Source organism: Melitaea cinxia, chromosome 17 (assembly GCF_905220565.1).
Source record: "Melitaea cinxia chromosome 17, ilMelCinx1.1, whole genome shotgun sequence".
Classification (NCBI taxonomy): domain Eukaryota; kingdom Metazoa; phylum Arthropoda; class Insecta; order Lepidoptera; family Nymphalidae; genus Melitaea; species Melitaea cinxia.
Window position 1 is genome coordinate 3,828,431 of NC_059410.1, and position 25,363 is coordinate 3,853,793.

Consider the following 25,363-nt stretch of genomic DNA (forward strand, 5'->3'; position numbering starts at 1 on the left):
TTAGTGAAGGTAGAAAGAGACAGAGTTACGTTTCGTATATTACTATAGGAACAACTAAAGAAGTGTTACTTCAGTCGTATGGTCTAAAGCACACTCGTTTTTTCTTCAAAAATCAAATTTAAAATATAATTATAATTACAAAATGAATGCCAAAAACTTTATACAACAGTGTAGTTTGAACGGAAAGCTTTTGTTACTTCAGTTCGTACGTTTTGGTTACAAAAGGGATGGTTAAAAAACAAGAGAATGTTTTCATTAAAAAGTTTCATTTTAATCATTTAAAAGTGTAATTACAGACACACGAAACTATTTTAATTCTGCGTATTACTCGCGCCAGAAGTTGGCCAGTTTTATTTTAAGCTAGCTGTGCCTGCGACTCAGTACGCATGGAATTTAAAAAAAAAGTTATAAAATAAGTAAATTTCTAAAATAAAAGTCGCCTAAGCTACTCCTTATTACATCAGCTCCCTGCCAAAATCCCCGTCAAAATCGTACCAGCCATTTTAGAGACTATCTGGAACAAACAGACAGACAAAAATTGTAAAAAAATGTTATTTTGGTATGTGTCCCGTGTGTATACATCATCATCATTCATCCATATACATTAAGTAAAAAGAGGTTATTTTAATTTTACAAACAGACTCTCCAACTTTATTTATTTGTATAGATTAACATATTTATGTATCTTCTGTTAAATACATTTAAATGTATTGATATGATATACTAACAACCGCTCTGGTGTAGTAATACATGTGTCGGCGGCTACACACCGGCGGTTTGAGGTTATGATAGATATTTGTATTTACAAATATTTATTTCCGGTTCGGTTGCCTCTCCTCGTGGGCCTCCCCACTATGTCTCGGAGAGCATGTTAAGCTATCGATTAAGCCCAGTTATTATCAGAAATACCTTATAGCAATCGTTACTCATAGTATCCTTACTATATAAGCCAACAATAGTATAAATTTTTATACTCGACTTTTTTTAAACATACACAATCCGGTCATTCATCTTACCATTTTTACGACTTTTCAATTTGCAGACCCAAAATAGTTAATTTAATGAACATATTATATCCTTAAAATTTTAATTTGTTAGTAAGTGCTGCATCACCCAATTTACTTATTCCCACTGATTAAAATATTTATAAAAACAAAAAGTAATAAATCACAGCGCACTAAAGTCGATTCCAAATAAAGGGCATCCGATCGATACCAAATTAACCTTTACGAAAATGTTTCGTATAATTTATACGGATACTTCGAGATATTTACGTCGTACGGCAAATTAAGTGAGATTTGAAAAGATTAACAGCCTAACTTCAAGTTTGTATGATCAAAGTTGTTGAATCTAATTCCATCGAACTCCCTCACCCGGAATACTAGCTAGAACTTTGCGATGAACGAAATTTTTTGCGATGAAGGAACATTAAGACTTAATCTGCATGTTTCAGAGAGAATTCTGAATCATATATACGTCAACCTGCAGTAAAAAAACCTCCAAACCCTTAGTCACAAAGAACAGTTATATCCGGCATTATGACATAGGCTTTATCAGTAGAGTTACCAGGAAAACGGTCACTATAACTTATACCGGTAATACTTTATTATTATAATTGGCAGCGAATGAAAAATCGGCATCAACAGAGAAGCCATAAATGAGTTGCTGACTAATGGAATGAAAAGGGAGTAAGGCTGACGATTAAGTATGGAAGGGAAGATAATAGTTACAGCTTTCTCACAATTTATACTATACAAATTTAATTTAGATCCTAATAGATATTGGTCTTCAAAGAAAAATAAACGGCATTCTATAACTATCTGAAATGCTTATATCCTACCTACTATAGGTACTATCTATATATATAAAAATGAATGTTTGTCTGTATGTCCATTCTAGAATCGTAAACTATGCATTTGATCACGTCATGATCTTCAGTAAAGTGTTGTGCATGAGCCCACAAAGGTTTCTAAATTGGTACGACCAAAAAAAATTAAAAAAGCGTAGCAACGCCCGCAGGGTAGCTACTTCTATCTATAATATATATAAACGCGAAAGGTCATTCATCACGAAATCTCCGAAACTTATAGGACGTAGATATCCGCTAAGAACGGATTTTACGAAACTCAACCCCTAAGGGGGTAAAATGGGGGTTGGAAGTTTGTATGAAAGTCCTATGTTTTTGAAGTAAGAGACTTGAAATTTATAATGTACGCTCTTTAGATAGTGAGAAGGTGTCCAAATAATGTATCTTTAGAAGTCAACTCCTTTTTGGGGTTAAAACGGGGAATGGTAGGTTGACTCCCTCATTACGAAATCTCCGAAACTATAACAGCTAAAAACTTGAAATTCGGCAAGTAGGTTCCTTATAGGGCATACACATCCGCTAATAGCTGATTTTATGAAACTCGACCCTTAAAGGGATAAAACCGGGGTTGGAAGTTTATATGAAAGTCATATGTTATTAAGGTAAGAGACTTGAAATTTAAAATGTATGCTCTATAGATGGCGAGGAAGTGTCCAAATAATACATCATAATCTATATATATAAAAGAGAAAGGTCACTGATTGACATCACGAGAACTCAAAAACCGCTGGATGGTCCATCCATCCAAGATGGACAAAGATGAAATTTGGCAGGGAGGTAGATTATAGTTAGTAGACGTCCGCTAAGAACGGATTTTGCGATATTCCATCGCTAAGGGGGTTTAATTGGGGTTGATAGTTTGTATGAAACATATACAGTAGCAACAAGTTCGCCTGATAGGTTATTCATACTGCAGCCTGAAAATAAAACTAAAAATGTGGTGTATAGAGAGGTTTTATAAAAATAACTATTAAATTATACTAAATTGTGCCTTTTAAAAAGTTACTCAGAGTGATAAGCATTTCAAGTGACTAAAATAAAAAAATAATTTGCGTTAAGCATCTTAATAGTAATGCATATCTTCATAATCACGCGGACGTAGTCGCGGGCAACAGTTAGTGTATTATAAAACAAAGTTCCCAAAAGCGTATGTGACCGATTCCCTCAAAATCTACTTAACGGATTTTCATGCGGTTCCACAAATGGAGAGAGGGCTTCAAGAGGAAGGTTTATGGAACGGCAAAGCCGATTTTGATGAGAGTTTCACTGGAAGTTTGCCGGGAAAACTTTGTAACAAACTGATTTCAACGCGGGCGTAGCCGCGGGCACAGCTAGTAATAATAAAGCAGTTTTTTTGTTTGCATAGGAATGTTTGTATTACTAACGATAAGGTAGATATTGCTTTGATGAATAATAAATGTAAATTATAAGTTGAATTTTAATGCATTCGTTGAAAGAAATATTAGATTAACAAATTAAATATAAGTCCTATTTTAAAGGAAATAAAAGTTATTTTTGTGAAGCAGTGTTTCGTGACAAATTTTATGTGCTAAGGTTAAGTGGACTGAATTGTAAGCCACGTTATAACAAGGTATAAGTAACATTACAATTCTTCGCAATTAACACTTTTTGAACAACCTCGCCATGTTTTCATGGCGAGACTGTGCGAGGCAAAAAGCTACCTCGTGTTACAAATTACAAAAATTACTTAAAGCTCCTTTATTTTCATAGTTTAATCACCGAGCAATAACTTAGTTCTTTTTTTTTCTTCGTTTTATACATTTTCTATCGACACGCCTGGAGTTTATAAAAATAAATATTTATTTACTATGAAAGTATGCATACTAGTAAAAAGTACGTTTAATGCAAACTGTGTCTTTCAGTTTTGAAACTCTTGAATTTTCTCAGATTAACAACCTATATACTGATCTTAAGTTATTTGCGTACATTAATTCATTTAATAAAAACAAGAGGGTGAAAAAAGATTAACCATTCCTACACTTTTGCCAACACAATTTTGCGCTTTTTTTATGAAGTAGGAATCTAGTAACAACTTTGTAATATTGTGTTTATTTTACAACATATTTCAACAAGTCCTGTTGTTTAAGCTGGGTGTTATTTGTCTGCTATTTCAGCATTGTTGTGATTACGATAACGCGTAACAAGAGAACTGGCACAGCGTAGAGCACCTTATTTACTGTATTCTAAAATACTATTCATTAATAGAAAAATAGAATCTAAGAAAAAAATTGAAATTTAGATAATTATAACTGCAACAAAAAAAAAATCACTTAAAATTAATAAGGTAACGTAATATCTACGTTTTTTTTTTATTTGTGTGTTACCCACACATTAGGAATTCTAAACATTTTTGAATATCATATTAAAAATGTTAAGGTAACGTAATACACGTTAAAACACAACTCAAATGATATATACCTTTATATATATAGAAACGCAATTATATATATATATATATATATATATATATATATATATATATATATATATATATATATATATATATATATAGGGATTAATCAAATGATAAAAATATTGAGCTAGACACAGAATCCAAGCGGTATAAATAGGTAAACACAATTAGACAAAATGCAAATTTTTCCATCCTATGAATTATAATTATCATGACAACGTTTTAAGCTATCCTCATTAATTATGAAACAAGTTTCATATACGAGTGGTTACGTCTTAAATAAAGGTATTTAAATCAAGTCGTTACCTTAATTACATCATTAAGTATGAATAGAGGAAAATAATGAATGTTATTTATATAAAATAAACAATGTTATTAATTACGAGGCAGAAAACACCATCAATGCACGAACGCACTGTATAAAAAATGGCAGTGCTTAAAGAGCCAAACACTTTCAATTTATTACGATAGAATCTCCTGGCCGAGATTTACTGGGTGAATAAATAAAAGAAAATTGGTTTCAAAAGGTTCGTGCAGTGAAAACTCGTAAGAGGCATTTGACCGATATTATTCAGCTGGCCTGCCCTTAACCCAAAAAACTTATTTTAAACTGTTGCACTGAATATACCTGAAGCAACTCTTTCAAATTCAACGTAATAAAGAAAAATGCTCGGACGCCTAAAACGTCGTTCGAATTATTATAAAAATGTTTTAATTTCAATAGTTATTTTTAGAGTAGGCACAAATTTCCTTTGCACGTACACGTTCATTAATTGGAATTATTCTTGTAATGGGTGACTTTTAATTAAGTTATGGTAGTAAATATGCTGTGAATCGATGTAATTATTTCATTACTTTACCGAAATTGTATTAAATTAGAAATGATAAGTGTTAAACGTTGTATTAGTAGATTAGATAGATGATTATTGTAATATAATAGATATTATTGTAATTATTTTAAAAATCCTTAGACATGTTTCAACAAAAATATTAATAAATAAAATTTATACTGCCTTGGCTCAATCTATTTCCATTTATGTTCATTATATTCATTATATTCACAGTATGGGGAGGTGCAGCCAAGAGCACATTAACGTAGAAAGAGCACAGAGGGCCCTACTAAAGGTATCTTATTTCAAAAAACGTAGATTCTCAACACAGAACCTTTACACCGTAACTGATACACTCTCCATTCGAAGTCCTCCGGCCCGTTGGATCGACGATCTACGTAAAATTGCCGGTGTAGGCTGGATGAGGATTGCAGAAAACCGGAATGACAGGACCGGGATGTGGGAGCAGTGGACTGCAATAGGCTGAGCTGATGATGATGATAATAATAAATAAAACACACTTCGACCCTAAAAATATAAATAAGCGAACAAACACTAGTCTTGTTAGGAAAATCCAGACACATACAAGATTTTCCCAATCACAATTTCAATATCTTGCATCCCATTTGTATAATAAATGTAACAATATCCTACAAATATACCCTTTAACTCTGCGCGAATGTAAGCCAAAAGTAGTATTGACGTAAGTTACATCGACAAGTAATAAAAAGAAAAAATTATCGACGTATGTGGTCGAAAAAAAATATTAAATTGTATAAAAGCATTACTAGGAATAACTCAAAAAAACCTTCAAATTTCCAGTCAAATCAGACTCAATTTTAAATGAAACTACATAAAAATAATTAATGAAATCATTATACTCAGTGAAAGTATCATCATTATCATCATTACAGCCTATACAGTCCACTGCTGGACATAGGCCTCCACAAGTTTACGTCAAAAATAACGTGAACTCATGTGTTTTGCCCATAGTCACCACGCTGGGCAGGCGGGTTGGTGACCGCAGTACTGGCTTTGTCGCACCAAAGACGCTGCTGCCCGTCTTCGGCCTGTTTATTTCAAAGCCAGCAGTTGGATGGTTATCCCGCCATCGGTCGGCTTCTTAAGTTCCAAGGTGGTTGTGGAACCTTGTTATCCCTTAGTCGCCTCTTACGACACCCACGGGAAGAGAGGGGGTGGCTAAATTCTTTAGTGCCGTAGCCACACAGACAGTGAAAGTATAAGTCACAAAAAATATTAGTTAACAATTAAATACCGTCTGATTCGTTAATCCCAGTTCTTTGTGTACGAAGTCAAAGGTAAAAGCGAGTCTTCAAATATGATGCTTATATAATAAACGTATTAACGATACTTCTGTGAAGTCATCAAGTCGACAAGCCCATTGTTATTGTTCATCATCAAATGAACATCGACATCGACAATTCCGCGAAATAACTGAAAAAAATATTTTTTCATCTGATTCTATACAAACACTTTCATTGCGCTCCGTATTTACTTTAATATATTTTTGCTAGAGGTAAAAGAGGTAGAAGTGGAATTTGTATAAATAACTTTCACACAATAAGATTTTACTGGCTCTGAGTTCGCTCCAAGTAAAATTAATATTTATTTTGTATCTGTCATCTTTGTAAGTTCGTTTTTGAAGTAAAACTTCTTGACGCCGCGTTGGCGCAACGGTCACAGCCATGGATTGTACCTGTTGCGCTGGCGGTTGCGGGTTCGATCCCCGCACATGATAAACATTTGTATTGGCCATTCAGGTGTTTGCCGTGGTCTGGGTGTTTGTGCAGTCCTTGTGGGTCTCCCCACCGTGCCTCGGAGAGCACGTTAAGCCGTCGGTTCCAGTTATTATCATGTACATCTGATAGCGACCGTTACTCGTAGCAAGGAACATATCCGCCAACCCGCATTGGAGCAGCGTGGTGGATTAAGCTCTGATGCTTTTCCTACATGGGGAAAGAGGCCTACGCCCAGTAGTGGGTTATTACAGGCTGAAGCGAATTTTAAATTACATTATATTAAAATTTGGGGTTGTAGGTATATTTCAATTCTAAAATCATTTTAAAATAAAATTATAAAATTTCGTCAAAAAAAAAAAATTTTGGGGTTCGTCATACTTATCATTTAGGAGTATAAAAAAAAAGATATTGGCTGATTCTCAGAACTACCCGATATGTACACAAAATTTTATAAAAATCGGTCCAGAGGTGTTGGAGGAGTTTGGCAACAAACACCACGACACGAGAATTTTATATATTAGAGAATAAGGTTGATTGCACTATCAGAAATTTTTTAAATAGAAAATTCTATAGGATGTTGTAGAAATTTCTGCCAGAAATTTCTGATAAAATATATCGTTGGTTTTGTTAAATATCATTTCTATTCTGACTAAATTCTAGAATAACCTTCATATTTTAGTTTTATGAGTTTTGATACAAAAATATGAGTGTGAAATCGACCTAAAAATATTAAACTCAAGGCGATTAATGGCACGCCTGCCGTTCGTTACTTTGTTGATACTAGCGGATGATAGTACTTACTTTCAGGTGACCTAGATTTACGTTTTTAGTATGTATAAAAAATGGAAGTCGTTTATACTGAATTTTTTTTAATAGAATAACTACACACAGTACAATTTAAAAAATGCCTAATAAATTGCTTTGAAAATTAATTTGAGATCACAATCGTGAGGTATTTTATGTTCATTTAAAATTATCCTGTTAGCCAAAGTTCTCCTTATCAAGAAAAGCTCGGGCTATAACCTATAACGCGTCACCACTCTTAATTGCTGGGTTCGAGACCTTAAATTTTTTTCTGAGTTATGCAGGTTGAATATATATTTTTCTTTGCTACCAAAGTTATTTTGGTAGTGTGTGAGGAACATGGTGATTGAATTCCTCATCAACCAATGAAAAGGGAGGAACTTCCAACCAGACAGGTGTTGTGTCTGGCGGGCTAACGCCCCGACGGTTGTTGTCGGGGTCTTGTATGTATACTCAATCACCTTGATAACTTTGATAGTGCGATGTAGGATACGTCAGTTTTCTCTAGTTTGTGTGCCGCGCGATAGATGTTGCTACATCATAAATAAAATTAGTGTATAGAATTTTCGATGACAACGAAATTTAACTACCTTACCATTCTGTTGAGATCCACAATTTATGCCTACTAAGCCATTTCATCTGTAGTATTAAAGCGAAACTAACTAAACTAACTATACTTTGTCAAAGTTCAGATAGTAGCAAGAATGTCTCAAAGGAAGTCCTTTCTCAAATTCCTGACGATACCCTTCTAAACGTCTCTACCGAGAATAGTACCTATTGCTCTCTAGGAATCTTTAGGAAGTTTTTCTAATTCTTTTTAAATTTAATCTTAATAATTAATAGATCTGAAAACCAACCGTTCCGGTATGATAAAGTCGTAAGCGTAAAGTCACCTTACATCGCTTCGCACTGATGATGGATTCGATTTCTGATCGTGGCAGATATTTTGTTCTCGTACAAATTTTGGTTTTTATAACTTAGCAGCCGATTTTTTAATGCGATAATTTCATTGTTGCAGGTGAAATGGCGAGTGGCTGGCGGGATGGGCATACCGTTCGCCGCTGCTGTTTTCTTCATGCTGCCCCTCTTCACGTCTTCCACTGGAGATATACGTAAGTTCAGTAAAATATTTCTTTACTCTTTTCATTTTTATTTTATCTTTTCACTTTTCTCGATCATTACTTACAATTACAAAATCACTGATCGGATCATCACGATTTAGACTAATATCGAGACAGATTGGAGCCTAGCCTGGTGGACACCACGCTCGTCCACTGCGAGTTGGCGGATATATTTTCTACATGAATAACTATCGCTATTAGGTATTTATAACAACCAGGACCGACAGCTTAACGTGCTCTCCGAGGCACGGTGAGGAGACCCACAAGGGCAGACATCCAAACTGGAAAGAAAAAACAAATATATATCAGCCACCTGTAAACTGGAATGTAACTAAATCTAACTGTGCTGTAATTTCCCATGTAAATTACTGTATAGCCTTAAATTAAAAAGTAAATATCCTTACTCTCATAATCCTTACCATTCATTCTGTTCAGACGATACTTGTTTGTTTCTTTCAGACTAGTCTATTCTGTTTTTTTAAGTCTAAAACGGACTGATGGATTTTATTAGTGTTTAATTTGAATGTTGTGCTCGGTTGTCATTGAAACACAAATTTTACAATATATATTTTGTTGCAATTTTGTATTTGTGTCAAAATAAATAAATATATTTGTGTATAAATATTTTTCAACATGCACACACTGTCGTCTGTTTCTAAGTTAGGCAACTTAATGCTTATGTTATAGGTAACAGCCGACTATTATAGGTGTAAATATTTTATATAACTGTACACGGAAAAAATAAATAAATACATATATATATATATATATATATATATATATATATATATATATATAAGATCGCCTTTTTTCATCTTGTATTCTATCTTTCTTTATATATGTCTGTATTTCGGTGTACATTAAGAATAAATAAATAAACTGAAGATACTAATTACTACACATTCTTCTTAATTGCCAATATAATCTTATATATAAAATCTCGTGTCACAATGTTAGTTATCATACTCCTCCGAAATGGCTAGACCAATTTTTATGAAATTTTGTGTGAATATCGGGTAGGTCTGAGAATCGGCCAACGTCTATTTTTCATACCCCTATTTTATAAGGGAGGGGATTTAGGGGGTTAATAACATATGTGGCAAAATAACGTTTGCGGGGTCAGCTACTAATTTTATACTAATTAATTCATTTTCACGTTAATTTTATGTTAAGATCCCTTTCACAAATAAGAAGTTCAACTTATAACAATAATAATAAATAATAACTAAATCATAAATAATTGTGTTTACTCGCAAACGAAAAAAAAACCGACTTCAATTATATCGACGAGTAGATAACGTAGATCGACGAAAAAATAGTCAAGTAACTACGCGTTATCAAAGATTACTCAAAAAGTAGTTATCAGATCTCGATAAAATTTATATGTGACCACATGATAAACATCAGCTTTCGATTAAATTAAAAATTATCAAAATCGGTACCCAGTAAAAAGTTATTGCGAATTTTTGAGAGTTTCCCTCGATTTCTCTGGGATCCCATCATCAGATCCTGGTTTCCTTATCATGGTACTAAACTTGGGATATCTCCTTTCCAACAAAAAAAGAATTATCATAATCGGTACATCCAGTAGAAAGTTATGCGGTATAATACAACGTAGGTCGACGAAAAAAGCGTCAAGTAAAAACGCATTATTAAATATAGCTCGAAAAGTAGTTGTTAGATCTTAAATAAATTGAATGGGACCAATTGACACACACCACCTTTCGATTAAAAAAAAATTGTCGAAATCGGTCCACACGGTCAAAAGTTCTGATGTAACATACATAAAAACAAAAAAAAAATACAGTCGAATTGAGAACCTCCTCCTTTTTCGGAAGTCGATTAAAAAGATAAAATAGTCAAAATTAAAATGTTTAGACAAATAAAATCCAAGACAGTCAGAGGTAATAAAAAATTTTGTCACGCTCAAAAAAAAGGAATCCAAAAGCGTGTAGTACTGAAGGAAGTTTTTACAATACCACTGTCCAGTTGCCAGTCTGCCTCTGCCTCATGAATTCCCAGAAAAAAAAAATGTATAAGGTTAAATATTTTTGAATATCATATCAAAAATTGACCGCTCCAGCGGGATTCGAACCCGCGTCTCCGACTGACCGTGTCGGCGCTCTAGCCAATTAAGCTATGGAACTTACTAACTACTACTACTACTTAGCGGGTACATCGTTCCATAGCTTAATTGGCTAGAGCGCCGACACGGTCAGTCGGAGACGCGGGTTCGAATCCCGCTGGAGCGGTCAATTTTTGATATGATATTCAAAAATATTTAGAATTCCTAATGTGTGGGTGCACAAAAATAAAATCGTACATATTAAAAATAGCATGGTGTCGTCTCCTGTCAAAGATTTTCATTGTAATATGAAACTTTGAATAGTTACGGGTCTCTGTAAAGAACTCACTATAGACGGCGCCACGGTTCGCTTAAACCGAAAATAAAAATCATCATATCAAAAATTTCGCTCTAGCGGGTACATCGTTCCATAGCTTAATTGGCTAGAGCGCCGACACGGTCAGTCGGAGACGCGGGTTCGAATCCCGCTGGAGCGGTCAATTTTTGATATGATATTCAAAAATATTTAGAATTCCTAATGTGTGGGTGCACAAAAATAAAATCGTACATATTAAAAATAGCATGGTGTCGTCTCCTGTCAAAGATTTTCATTGTAATATGAAACTTTGAATAGTTACGGGTCTCTGTAAAGAACTCACTATAGACGGCGCCACGGTTCGCTTAAACCGAAAATAAAAATCATCATATCAAAAATTTCGCTCTAGCGGGTACATCGTTCCATAGCTTAATTGGCTAGAGCGCCGACACGGTCAGTCGGAGACGCGGGTTCGAATCCCGCTGGAGCGGTCAATTTTTGATATGATATTCAAAAATATTTAGAATTCCTAATGTGTGGGTGCACAAAAATAAAATCGTACATGTATAAGGTTAGACATTATTCCAAATATAAATATAAACCAATTTTGATTAGCAGTATGTTGGCTGTCCGTTCGTCGTTACGATTACAGATGAATGAACCCTAATGAAGAAAACAGCAAATACTACATAATCATGAAAATATTTATTTGAAATATCCGAACCTAATAGTCGTTCTTCGTTATATAACGACCTTTAGTTATTTATAGACTACTTTTTACATACTAATTCCATAACAATGTTGATACTATTATAATATGATAAGTCTAGAACTAAAGAAAAAAAGAAAAAAAAAACTTTTTTGTTTTTTTTGCTACCTATATCAAAACCTATCTAAAAGAAAATTTAAAAAAATCTTTAAACTAATTTGTTTACTTAGAAAAAAGCATATAACCTAGTAGTATAATATATAAATATTATTTTTGTATTATTATTTCCTATATTTAACCATTTTGGTTTTATTTTCTTAGTTTTCGTCTACTAACACCATTTTTGATTTACTTTTAATTTATTGTTTTTTTTTTGTTTTTTTTTTACTAACTCACTATGTTAGTTACTACACTTATGTTACCTTAGTCTAAAATAAAAAGTTATTATTATTATTATATAAGGGGGCAGCAAAAACAATTGTTTGATAAATATTTAAAATAAAACCTGACTCATAGTTAAAGTGACGATGAAAGTCTAGTTACAAACAAGTATAACTGATTTTTTTTATTCAACATCTAAAATGAAAGGTTATTTCGGCTGTACGTAAACTCTTTTATCACAAATACACTTTTAAATTGGATTAGTGAACACTATTTGCTGGCGATTTGTCGCTCGATAAAAACGAAAAATCAAATCGTATTTATTCTTCAATTCCACGTAAACCTTCAATAATGAATAAACAAAGAGAAACTGCCCAATCCACGGTCGCATATGAAGTGTCAAGCCGACTAAATCAACACATGTGTGGAGCGAAAATATCGAGAATTCTTGTATCTTTTCGAAATATTGCCGACAGAGGAAAGAACGAATCGTGTACCGTTAAGGTAGTCAGAAATAGTCACTCCGTGTCAGGAAAGCGTATATGAATATTCTTCAAACAGCCGTAAAATACAAAATCGTCGGACAGATCTCGTCAGCATTGTCTTAATTCTTACCCAAAAAGATCGTAGATAAAATACCTGATACAAATCTATATCTACATTATGTAGCTTACTTCTATATTCTGTAGTAATTTATACTCTGAAGATATACTTAAATATATAAGACCACCTAATTAAATAAGAAAAAACGAGTGTCCTTTAGACCATACGACTGAAGTAAAACTTCTGCACAATAGACGTTTCGTATATATCTAAGACACAGTGCGGGCCAATCTGGCTATAAAAGAAAGAGAGAATCAAAATATTTGCTCGCACCTCTCTCTCTTTCTCCGTTCGCCATTCCCGATCACACTTTTCGTAACGCTCTCGTCACGAATTCATCAGCTTACTCCAAAAGTCAAGTATGTGTAAAGATGTTTTACTTAAAAAAAACTTAACTATCCAATTTTCTACAAGGACACCATGGCACATCAAGGGCTCGAGGATGGCGGGGCAGTGCGCAGGCACCAGCAGACGTCACCGCCAACAACTCGGTGAGCAACGTCACTGCTCAACTAGGTGGAACAGCCTACCTTCATTGTCTGGTGGGACACTTGAGCGAGAGAGGCGTAAGTGTAATTTTATTACTATCAAAAAACTGAAGGATTCTTGCCATTGTTCTCACACATACACACATAGACACAACCACACATATATACATATATTCACACACAAACATGCTCTATGCAAAACAGACATACTCAAATACAAACAATAAAACATAATTATTTTATTAAGAACTAAAATTAAAAAAAAAATGTTTTACGAATAACAGCGGTCTTTGAATAATGCTAATAATAATATTTAAAAAAAAAACCTAAAGTATTTTATTATAATAAAAATGTATTTATATTTATCTGTTCTACATAACCTTTCTCTTGATGCTTATATACCAAATTTGTTTGCTGATCTATATTTATACACAAAATTAATATAAATTGTTCAAAAGCTACATATGTTCTCAATAACTTTGAACAACTCAACTCGCAAGATACACACCAACCCATTCTATTGATAACAGAAATTTCTACCCATCAGATTAATATAACTTTCACCGAAATTATACATTACGTTTTCACATAACAAAAGTTTTGTTACAGAACAAGTGTCGTAAATGATTCATATTAAGATATTTAATATCCGAACTTTGGTATCTTCGGAATTTCAGATAAACAACAAAATAATATTAATTGTATAATTACAGTTTCCATCTTAACGAAAATTACGAGTTCGGAAATGAGTGTTTAAATTAACGCTAATTGGGTTAATTGTCTTAAGTTTCGTTTCCATAAAATCGGGTCAAGTTAATCGTGGTTTCATTGCTTATTTATTATTTAAATCCCATTACACTATATTCCATACCTCAATTAGCACGAATTTCTCTGAAAGTACTCCATCAGATTAACATTTGTGCCGTTTCATTATAAATGACCAATGAATCACAAATGAACGATTACATTCAGAGCACATCAATTAAAAGTAAAGTATAGAGTTACCAGCAAAATACACTATTTAAAGCGAAGCCAACAGTGACTTGGACTACAATTGGAATGTTAAAAAGTCCATTTTTTTCGCACAAAAGAAATTACTAATTGCAGTCAAGATTAATTCCAATGATAGAAATCTTGGTTTTTAACCGCAATGCAGATTGTAGATGTTGAAACAAAAGGTTCGTTTGATTTAAACGTTTCTTAATTACGCTCTTTTTAAATTCAAAAACAAATAACTTTCATTGAAATACGTTAAGAAAATATCTGCGTGTTGAAACAAATTTACAATGCAATTTTTCGAAAAAATATGTTTTAAGCTTTGTTACAAATCTTTATCAAAATCAAAAACTTTATTCAAACAGGCTTCAAAAGCACATACGAATGTAATTTTATAAATTAAAATCATAAAGTGATTATTATTTCTGAAAGTGTAGCTACCTACCACAGATTCAGAATGTAGATTCTGCAGAGAAGAATCGGCAAGAAACTCCGCAGTTACTCTTTTGAAAATAATATATAAACTGTGTTTTAGTACAAAATTATTAATATCTTGCATGCTTGCTAACAAATGTCGGCGATATAATGGTACACAGTAAATTTTGATCATAAAATGATATATGTACCAACATTGCAATCGTTTAGTAAGCAAATAAATACAAATTAATAGATATTCTACAAGTTACTACAACAGTTGACAACTTATTCTATTTCTTTATTTTACAGCAAGTATCGTGGATTAGGAAACGAGATTGGCACATACTGAGCTCCGGGAAATTCACGTACACCAATGATGAAAGGTTTCAGGTGAGTTCATAATTATTACAAATATTGTGTCATGATACAAAGATAGCAACTTTAGTTGACGAAATAAGATATTTATAGAAAATATTACAAGTTCAATTGCCAATTTTTTTTAACATGGTGTTGTATATTGCCTACAATAATATTTTATTACAATTTTTAGTTGATTCAAAAAGCAAATTTTCTTCTGAAATCCGTGTTTAAATGTCAAAAACTTGTAAATATATGAAGTAGTAATTTTCAGATATTTTTAATAGCTCATGTTGTATATATGGTATAAAATTGATAAATATCAATTTGAATTCATACTGTCGAAGATTTTTTTTTTTTTTTTATTAACGAACGTGATATTAGTAGAATCACAATTTCAATTGAAAAATATTTTTATTCGAGAAATAGGGGTGAATCGCACTTAAATCAATTCAAATCGAATATCAGTATTCTAATTGAAATTCGGTTCGAATAATTGAAACTTTTGAATGATTCAGAATATTCGAATATTCATTAAAAAAAATTTACGTATCTGTAAGTTTCATAATTATTTGGGACTCTTTAAATTTTTTAACGAAGTTACTGAAATGCAAATTCTGATATATCTTTAGATATTAAAATTATTCAAGTAGCTGTACCCGCAACTTCGTCCGCGTGGAATTTAAAATAAAAGTTATTGTTCGGTTCGCAGAGGTTATAAAATAAATAAATATCTAAAATTAAAGTAGCCTAAGTTACTCCTTACTACATCAGCTATCTGCCAGTGAAAGTTCCGTCAAAATCGGTCCAGCCATTTTAGAGATTATCCGGAACAAACAGACAGACAGACAGACAAACAGACAAAAATTGTAAAAAATGTTATTTTGCTATAGGTACCGTGTATACAGTCATATGCGGTTATTTTAAGATACGGATACACGCGGATATGATACATATTTTAACGATATATTTGATTACTTAAAATTACTATTTGGAAATTTAAGAAAAAGTATAATAACAATTTTTTTACAAAAAAACTATTCACAGAACAACCAAACCCACAAATACATCCTTGTGAAGATAAATACCTACAATGACAAGGCACCAACCGAGGACAATCACAAGTAATTTGTCCGTTAAGATTGATTGAACTCGATATATGCGCCTATCTGATCTGTAGGACTATTGACGATCCATCAGCCCGAGATACGCCATACGAGATAAGAGTTTCATTATATTAGATTAATTAAAATACAAACTAATAATAACCTGTAGGAAATTTGTAAGTAAAACTGCAAGAAAAAAATATTTTTATAATATCGGGGTAGCAGACGAGGGTACTGTCTGGCTGATAGTACCATAGACTATACGCAACATCGCAAGCAAGTCGGGAGCACATTTAGCTGTGTACTTATATAGATAGATGCACTTCCGCAGTTGGGCTGCTCAAAATTTTGAGAAAAGGAAGAACTTTCTGCAGTGTCCTTATAAATTTGATGTGCTTGTTGTATATATTAATAATTTCATACAACCGGCTTATCATTAATGAATTCTCATATTTTGTCGCTGGAGTTAATGTAGTTTCAATAACGATATTTACATATATTTTATTACATTTTAATCTTTATCTTTTTTACTTAAAGTCGCGTGGATAATTTTTTGTTCAGGTCATTCCTGTCCTATATTGACCCTCGATGTAAGTCCTTTAAGTACATGATTGCACTATATAAGTAAACAAATTGTCAGTGACAGTAGATTTACGTAACTAAAAAAAAAAAACACTCTTTTAATATTAAAATATCAAAGTAACATTTTATGAAAACTGTTGAGTTCTTTTCGAGCTAATGAAAACAATACGCTAATGAAAAATATTATTCTAATAAAAGTGGATCTGATATTTACCGGGTTTTGTAGTCAGTCAGGCAGAAAGAAAATCTGACGTATCGCAAACGTAGCATACATATACACACGCGCGCGCTAGTATATACACGCACATATATACATTTTACAACAGAAACACTCATTACATTATGCGTAAATATAAGCCTTAATTAATCAAAATCTATATAAGCATTTTTACAAAAATAAATATATAGGAAAAAAACTGGTTCCATTTCTTGATCCGTCGAAAACTAGTATTTAAAATTAAATAATATGAACCGATATTCTAAGAAGTTTTGCACATTAAAATCTTATGAAGTTTAAAAGCATTCGTTAAAAAAAGAACTAATGAGAGCCTATATTTCGCTCGTCAAAACGTAATATTACATAAATCACTTCCACGCACATAGACTCAGTATATAAACCGAACAAATAATAATAATTATGTAAGCAAATAGACACTTCAGCACTAAACATTGAATGGGCACGAATTTGAAACCACAGAATTAACGCTTTACAGCACTAACGAAAATATGATCCCATCCAACGCAGTATAATTTAGATGAGTACCAAATTAACTAACTCTCCAATCACCAATTCTGACTTAAATAATCGAAATTAAAAGCAATTTTCGATTAAAAAATTCGAAGTCAGATGTCAGTTGCTGAAACTTTAAATTGCTTTTTATACTTTTGTTTTTTTTTTTTGTCTTTCTCGAGTGGAGATTTGAATTTGAGGTCTGCTTGTATTTAATTTCTTGTAAAAATATTTTTCAACGTAAAAGGAAATTGAATAAAGTCAAGCGTTTCGATTAAAAATTCAGGATATGACTTTTTGTTTTTAATAAATGATCTTAATGAGGTCAAACCAACTTCGTTATGGATGTGATTGTGTATGTAAATTTAAACACCTATACGCTCAAAAAAACGGACAGGTTAAATAGATTTACTACTTTTAAGATAGTTATTTTATGTACAACGTAGGGCAATAAAAAGCAAACCCAGGAAATAAGAAGGATCGTTTTTTTTTAAGGTAGTGTATAGAATGATATCTTGCTAAAATTTGGAGCAACCCATTTTGAAAAGTACCTCAACCTTACAGAAACTCATATTGGTACTGCCTTCCAATAGTGTTGTGTTTTTGTGAATAACTTAAGTGTTGACTGACAGCTTGAGTACGGTTGGCACTCCTGGATACTCCTAGTGTTGCTAGTATGTATAATATGTACTATATTTATTTATTTTTATTTTAATGTTGATACCACAAAATTTATTTTTATCTTATTAAATCTAAATTATTCAATCTAACTTTTAAAGGTTTTTAAAATACTTTCGAATCGTAATGTTGCGAAATTTTCGTTTATCAGTTACAAAGGAGAATGCCCACCGCAGTATGGACTTTAGTTTCGCTTTGAAAAATTTTGTGCCATGATGATATTTACCACATTTTGTAGGTTCCTTAGTGTACATTTAATTAAAAAAAACGCTGTTTCTCTAGCTCGACGGGTATAATGAAAAAAAGTCACAACAAAAGTGGTTTTCTTATCCTTCTTTCATTTTGTATTTTTATTTACATTTGAAGTTTTAACTATCTGTAAATGTTTGAATATAATCTGAATGCAAGTAAGTTAATGCTTCAGTTTGCATATACTCTAGATTATTGAAGATATTTGACACAACAGAGATATTGACTTTCCCTTATACACAGGTTGATAACTTATGCACATGTTGTTTTAGAATTTGTGTTTTTAATCATTTAACTATGACCCAAGAAACCTACAAAAATATTTCAGATAAGACAGTGAGGCAATAAATAAAAAACAACTTGTGTATACAAAATCATTTTTTTTAACAAGTAAATACTACATTGTGCTATTCTTTGTAAGATAACTGACTTTGTTTTGAAATATAATTCTATAATAATAATTGGTATGAGGGGTATTTATTTGACACCTAGCAAACAGTCTTACAATCGTTTTGTAGATTAAACAATCAACAATTGGGATTGTGTTGTGTAAAACAAACAAATACTTTCATTTTGAAATATTTTAACAATTTAAATTATTCATTTTCAAATGAGAATTCATTAAATATGTCATCTAAAAACTGGGCCGGAGCAGTAACATCATTATATCTGCCCCACCCCAGGTACCACACCACACACATAACATGGGCACAACAACCTACAGTTCTGTTGCCCACAAGACAGCTGCAGCAATAACCTGATATAGCTTCGACACTATTGGCAACATTTTCATCTTTACTTATCAACAAATATGCATAATAAGTTCTGCCACCAATATGTCGAGACTTTATTCTCCCTCTCAGTAAGAAATGATTTGTGCCCAGAATAAGAGGAATATCTTCTTCAATTTCGTTATTAATTTCTATTGTGTAAGTGCCGTTTGTTCGTACGTGCTCACCGTAATATGAAGAAGCTTGCTTGAGCTGGTATGTCCCTAATGCAAATCTTTTCAAATCAGTTATGCTAAGTCTTGGGAACTGATCTAAATGTGGGTGGTGAGCATCAATGCTTACAAACGTAGCTCTTCGCCTATTATAATTTTCAATTCTTACAGTATTAGCAAGAACATTATCTATATGTAACCTACGTACCGCAATTGCCAAATATTCTGCTGCTTCTGGTATGTCTTCAATAAGTGGGTGCAATTTATTTGTTAAGGCACAGCCGTTCCGAAAATCGATCATTAAATGCTTAGCAGCTTTATTAAAAAACTCTTGGCGAAACAGTTTGAAGTCGCGTTTTAGACGACCATTGACCACTTCAACCACCCACCTACACATTGTTACACATCTCGACTTATTTGCTTGTTGTGTCGTAAGTTGATGCTCGCCTTCTGATAAAGACTCAGGCATATGAGCTTGATAGCCATATTCTATCAGTTCAGGTATTACATCCCTGAAACCTCTATCTAAAATAAAAATATCCCCCTCTCTAAAATATCTTCTCATTTCACCATTACTATTTCTAAATTCATTACTCATAATGGTAGCATCATTCACTGTCGCTCTATATGGACCTAAACAATCAAGGATATGGCCATCACAACAAACTATCATGAACGGCTTCACCACATTAAGATGTTTATGTAAGCTGAAGGACTCTTTTTGAAATAAATAGTTGCTACTGCTTTGTACGTACACATATGTAGCATCACATATTACAATAGCGGGTCTCATTTCTGAAGAAGGATTAGGATTCCCGAACAGTCCTTCTGGAATTGTTTTATTCCTAGCTGCAACTTCTTCCACTGTCATGTGATTAAGGCCTAAATGTAAAGGAACCATCTGTTGGCTCATGCAGTTTCTTGCCTTATTCATATTTCTTTCTAAAGTGCTTCGGGGCATTTCAAATAAAGAACTGAGCCTTTCATTGCTATCACCGGTACGCAATTTGGCCAAATAAATACTTAATGCCACACTTGCAGAAGGCACTTCATTGTGCAGACTAGGCATTTCTGCTAAAAGTTCATGGAACTGAGCAGCTGTAACTCCAAGCCAATACTGGCAGAGATTGGGTGGCATCATATTTATGTTATTGAAATCCAACGTTCTTAAATTAATTCTCTCCATCATATTCAGCATGTGATCCATCTGTGATGCAGTAAAATCCCTAATACTAGATTGTAACTGCTCCCAACAATCATTTTCTAAATGGTATCTGCAGACACGAGCAGAAGATGGAATGTATAATCTATAGCGACATAATAACATTTCCTTCACTCCAGTTGGTACCAATAAACGTTCAACATTTTCACATCCTGAAAATATACAATGTCTTGAGGTTGCTGCAACACGTGAATAAGTTTGTGATATTATTCTAGCAGTTTCTTGACGTTGTGGGACCGAAATATGTGGAAGTGGAGGCGTCACAGGTATATGTGGTGGTTCTCTATTATCAGTTTCCTCATTGAAGGCTTCAATAGGTCTATTGGCATCTTGCCGCGTTTGTTTTTGAACATTTCTCCTAGCAGCAAGCCAGCATGCAGTACAAACTCTATTCAGATGAGAAACCTGAAATTAAAATATTTGTTAAGCAATATATTTATAAAAATTACTAGAACAACTAATATTTTCTAAAAATCTTATCTTAATATGTATGGGTATGCTTTGATAATCATAAAGAGTACATTTTTCACTAAACAAGGTTGTTTAAAAAGGGTGTGAAAAGATTATTATGGGGTCGGCAATGCGTCATCAGGTGGGCTGTATGCTTGTTTATTGTTGTTGATATTAAAAAGGAGACTGAATGTAAGTTTTAAAAAATCACATATAATCATAGTAAAAAAAATACACAAAAAATAATATGTACCAAATGAGGAAATGTCCAACTAATTATAACATTCCTTTCTGGGCTGTCTGGATGTACAAGATGAGTGCGGGCCCGCAGAATAGATATACCACAAGCAAAGCACACATTTCTATGTCCAGACACGGGCGATTGGGCTGGTACACCATCGGGTACTTGTTGTAGCATTCCAAAGCACTCCAAGCATATTCTACTATTAGAAGAAACCTAGAAAGAAATTAATATTCTTAATACTTAGTTTATTTTTAGCTACTAAGCTTATTACATATAAATACCTAACTCACTGATATTAATTGGATGGATTGGAGCCCAGCATAATTATCAATGTTTTTTACTATGTCCAAAATAAATACAGCACTAAGCATGCGCCATATTGTAATATAAAGGCTTTGTAAACTCCAATTAGTAGTTTCAGTTCCCTCTTCTAATGAAATAGTTGCCTCAGTCATAAAGTCTACGAGTTTTTTAATAATTGCGAAGCTGAATAGGTTATAAAAATATGTTAATACTTTTAACTTACCGGCGTTGGTGATACCCAGACACGAAGAATATTCACCATAGGCTCTGTTGCATCTTCCACCATGCGCCAGCGCTGGTGCGCCAATCTCATAGAGCAATTGATACACCGGCGAGTAACATCCATTGTCGTAGATAGGTATAGGTTTGGTTCACAAACACACCGAAAGTAAAGAGTCTCTGTCTCAAATATATTTTCAATTTCTATAGTTCTAGGAGGAACACGAAGCTCAACTCGACAAAGAAAATAGAAAGAAAACAATAAAAAGCTCTGACACAATAACAAACGAACTTATTAGCACGAAAGTAGGTACGTCAGTAACAGTAAAACGAAATAGTTACACATTTGACTTATTTGATATCTTTTAAGTGAATATCGCATTATTGCCAGTTGTAGATCGATTATTGATTAATCGATTATGATTGACAAAACACTAAAACAGGATACTTTCAGATAGATTAATCAAATAAACTCATATTATTATCAAATAAAAATTGATTTTCTTTATTATTTAACATGTTATTATGAACTGCCAATTCGATATTTTAATAAAATAAATATAAGTGTATCGATTATATTTTGGTGAGTCGATTCGCTCGTACGAAAATTGCAATACTGAAGATTCAAATGTCAATAACAAAAAATACTTGGGAATTGCGAGTAAAACGGAAATGAATAAATTACTGCTTAATATGTGGATTCTTATCCGTCGAAGTTATGGCTAAGTATTTTACAATGGCTAGTGAAAATTAAAAACTTAGTTTTTAATATTAATTTGGTTTAGGCACAACGACGTGGAAGGAGGAAACCACCTATGGGCATTCCCCTTTACTAAAAATATATAAAATAAATTTAATTTTAATATAATTTTAATTAACAAGCAAGAATACCTCTGGATAAGAAAGTTGAAAATAGATTACACGCCCAAGTAGATCTCGAGTTAACAAGGAAGGGTCTGTATCTTCAATAATATTAACATCCTTCGCAAAATTAATACATTGTATGACTTTGATCTATCCTTGCATAATCACTGATAGCTCGTTACTTTGCAACCGAATACTTTGTTGTATATGTTCGTTCATCGTGACGTTAAAATAAATTTAAAACTCGCTTCAACCTGTAATATCCCACTGCTGGGCATAGGCCACTTTTCCTATGTAGGAGTTTGGTTGCAGAAATTTGGTACATATACAAATAGACTAAATATTAAACTTGATCTTTCATTCTGTATCAAGATCTTTGTTTACAAATGATCTCATAGTAACTACTCGTAGGCGAATTGTGGATAAAATTTTTGTAGCCTATAACTGTTTATTATCCTCTAATTTCTGAACTCTAACAAAAATATTCGAAAAAACCTTCACAAAATTAAGAACATAAAGTATACAAAGATATGTCAGACCTGCTTTAATCACTGCGATAAAGGTAGCTTACCTTTATTTTAATTAATGTTACTCAACTTTGATAGTACTTAAACAACTCTCAGTAAATTACTTCAAGTATTAAATAAATTCTAAATTCCCATTACTGAAATGAAGTCAGCTAAAGAAGGTATAGGATATATTAACGTACCTTCTAGCTTTGCCTCGCGAATTTACCCTCGTTATTCCCGATCCCATGGGAATATAGAGATAAAATGTAGCTTTTATACGTATGCTGTAATTTTAATTGAATTTTAGTATCGATTTTAATTTTGATTTAAATTTTAATTGAACTTTAGTATCGATTTTAATTTTGATTTAAATTTTAATTGAACTTTAGTATCGATTTTAATTTTGATTTTGATTTTAATCGAATTTTAGTATTGATTTTAATTTTGGTTTAAATTGTAATTTTGAATGAATTTTAGTGTTTTAGTTTGATTGGATTTTAAATTCATATAATTTGTCACAATTATTGAATCTAACATAGTTAAAGAAAAACTGTAACTTACAAAAAGACCGACTGATAGCAGCTAGCCGCATACAAAGTTTAATTATAATCATTTTAGTATTTTTTGCATGAAAGAGTAGCAAACATAAACAACAACTACTTTTTTTTATTTACTACTCATTTCCTCTTACTTTCTCATTTATATTATAAGTAGGATAGTATGAGTATTTCGTAATATCAACTCTTAGAATTCTTTGGATGAATGCCTGCTTTTCTATTAAAAGGAAGGATTTGGAACTTAATCCACCACACTGATCCTTTGCGAGTTGTTGGATATGTCTCGAGATTTTGTCGACCATATTCATAGTCTGGCTTAAGATGATGTGGGATGAAAAAAAACATTTCAACTACCCTCGTTAAGATGGCTTTATTTTTCTTATTTTTATAAATTTAATATTGATATCTCATTTTAAATATGGGTGTCATCCAAATTCAAAAGTTTTTATACATTTTTTTTTATAAATGACTTAAATTTGGATGATGGCGGATTTAGCGCAGTGATTTATGACAAATGTTGGCATAGACCAAATAAGGCTAGTCTAAGCATTTTTTGTTTCTGTCGTGTATGGTTTCAGTATCCTGACAGAATTATATCTTACTAGCTGTGCCCGCGACTTAGTCCACGTGGAATAGTGACTTTGGACATCATTTTTGGATATATCTTTTGGTTTATTTTGGACATCAGAATGACATGATTTTTTGCCTCTTGTCGCAAACTTATAAAACATTCACATAAACCTATTTCCATACAAACTTTCGTCCTCTATTCCCTATTGTTATTTTACACCCCTTGAGGGTAAAACTTAATCTTTGAATGTCATGTTTATTTATATCGAATCAACGGCCTATAAAATAAGTTTCAAGCTTCTAACTTCAAAAATGACGATACTTCCATACAACTTTTCATCCCCACCTTAGAAAACCTTTACCCCTTTTTTCGCATTAAAAAGTCTCCAATATCCTTTCTCAGACTCTAGACTATCTAAGTACCAAATTTAATTTAAAGCGGTTTAGTGGTTTTGGCATGAATGTGCGACAGACAGACAGACAGAGTTACTTCCGCATTTATAATATTAGTAAGGACTAGACATCGTTGAGTGTCAAATTTTTATAAACAATAGCAAAACAATAGTGATGTCACGATCAATTTTGTTCTAAGAATAACGATAGCGGAAACCTTTCGCAATGGGATCCTAAAATATCAAATACTTATTAAAGCTTGCCCTATTATGTTAATTTACGTCACTTGAAGCACTACTCACGTTGTATCGCATTGCATCTCTTCGTGTATGTACGACAACGGCTTATATTATATCAATACTGTACGTTCATTCAACTTATTATAACTCGGCGTTTGTTATTTTCTATCTATACATCTATACAAATAAATAAAATTGGAGTGTCTGTTTGTTATATTAAAATAACAGCTTTTTACAAAATACATAATATGGATGTATACACATTACATATAGCAAAATAACACTTTTTACAATTTTTGTCCGTCTGTCTGTTTTGACGGGACTTTCACTGGCAGATAGCTGATGTTATATGACGTA

General features: G+C 32.6%; 2 protein-coding genes across 2 annotated transcripts in view; one reads left to right on the top strand and one right to left on the bottom strand.

The window, feature by feature from the left end:
* The first annotated feature begins 5,366 nt into the window (after positions 1-5,366).
* Positions 5,367-25,363, top strand: part of LOC123661806 (hemicentin-2-like) — a 45,933-nt gene continuing 25,936 nt past the window's right edge. Inside the window, exons 1-4 of the mRNA XM_045596746.1 lie at positions 5,367-5,426; positions 8,714-8,807; positions 13,305-13,456; positions 15,101-15,181. Coding sequence (XP_045452702.1) covers positions 5,367-5,426; positions 8,714-8,807; positions 13,305-13,456; positions 15,101-15,181 — 387 coding nt within the window. The remainder of the gene's footprint in view (positions 5,427-8,713; positions 8,808-13,304; positions 13,457-15,100; positions 15,182-25,363) is intronic.
* Positions 21,302-22,040, bottom strand: LOC123661656. The gene is made up of 2 exons (XM_045596607.1): positions 21,879-22,040; positions 21,302-21,565 (listed from the first exon to the last, which is right to left on the bottom strand). Exons 1-2 carry the CDS (start codon positions 21,999-22,001, stop codon positions 21,326-21,328), a joined length of 363 nt encoding a protein of 120 aa, XP_045452563.1. The 5' UTR covers positions 22,002-22,040; the 3' UTR covers positions 21,302-21,325.